A 1,030-nucleotide genomic window follows, 5' to 3' on the forward strand; every position below is an offset into this window, starting at 1 on the left:
CGGGACGTTGGTTTTTCTACCGGACTCCGGCGCCCGACCAAGCCTGATGAGGAGCCGGGGACGCGCGTGAACCTATGCAGACCAGGAAGAAATTCATTTTCCTGACTTTCCTCGCCTCGTGGCTCCTGCTTTTCTTCTTTGGAGGAGACCAGCTGCGCCGTTTTGTTTTCTTTTCCGGGAGAAAAGCCGAATCCCGGAGGAACTGGCCTCGCTGGACGGATCGGTCCCTCCTGAAAAGCTTCGTGGCCCCGGAGGAGCTGCAGAGTGATGAGGATCCTGCGTTGCCGTCGCCCCGGGAGCGGCGGGCGGCGTGGCTGACAGTCTACAAGAACAGCAGATGCCGGATGGAAACCTGCTTTGATTTCTCCAGGTGCGAGAAACACGGTTTCAAAGTCTTCACCTACCCCCGGGAGAGGGACCAACCCCTCTCGGAGAGTTATGGAAAAATCCTCACCTCCATCGAACGCTCTCGTTACTACACCCCCAACCCCGAGGAAGCTTGCCTCTTCATCCTCAGCATCGACACGCTGGACCGCGACCATCTCTCTGGTCAATACGTCCGTAACGTCGATGAGAAAATCCGCAGCTTCCCGCTGTGGAACGGAGGCAGGAACCATCTCATCTTCAACCTCTACTCGGGCACTTGGCCCAACTACACCGAGGAGCTGGGTTTCGACATCGGCCACGCCATCCTGGCCAAAGCCAGCTTCTACACCCAGACCTTCAGGCCGGGCTTCGACATCTCCATCCCTCTTTTCCCCAAGGACCACCCGCAGCGCGGTGGGGAGAAGGGATGGTTGTATCAGGACTCCATCCCCCCGAAAAAAAAATATTTATTGGTGTTCAAAGGGAAGCGGTACCTGACCGGCATCGGGTCCGGCACCAGGAACGCGCTGCACCACATCCACAATGGGCACGACATCGTCTCGCTCACCACCTGCAAGCACGGCAAGGACTGGGAGAAGCACAAGGACACGCGCTGCGACCGGGATAACGTCGACTACGAAAAGTGAGTGATGGGGTGGGGGGT

At 58.2% G+C, this 1,030-nt stretch overlaps 1 protein-coding gene across 1 annotated transcript; it reads left to right on the forward strand.

Annotated features, from left to right (window-relative positions):
- The first annotated feature begins 74 nt into the window (after window positions 1-74).
- LOC104467833 (exostosin-1c-like) lies at window positions 75-1,013 on the forward strand. The gene has a single exon (XM_010081765.1). It carries the CDS (start codon window positions 75-77, stop codon window positions 1,011-1,013), a length of 939 nt encoding a protein of 312 aa, XP_010080067.1.
- The last annotated feature ends 17 nt before the right edge of the window (window positions 1,014-1,030 follow it).

The sequence above is a fragment of the Pterocles gutturalis genome, unplaced genomic scaffold, assembly GCF_000699245.1.
Source record: "Pterocles gutturalis isolate BGI_N339 unplaced genomic scaffold, ASM69924v1 scaffold49514, whole genome shotgun sequence".
Taxonomy (NCBI): domain Eukaryota; kingdom Metazoa; phylum Chordata; class Aves; order Pterocliformes; family Pteroclidae; genus Pterocles; species Pterocles gutturalis.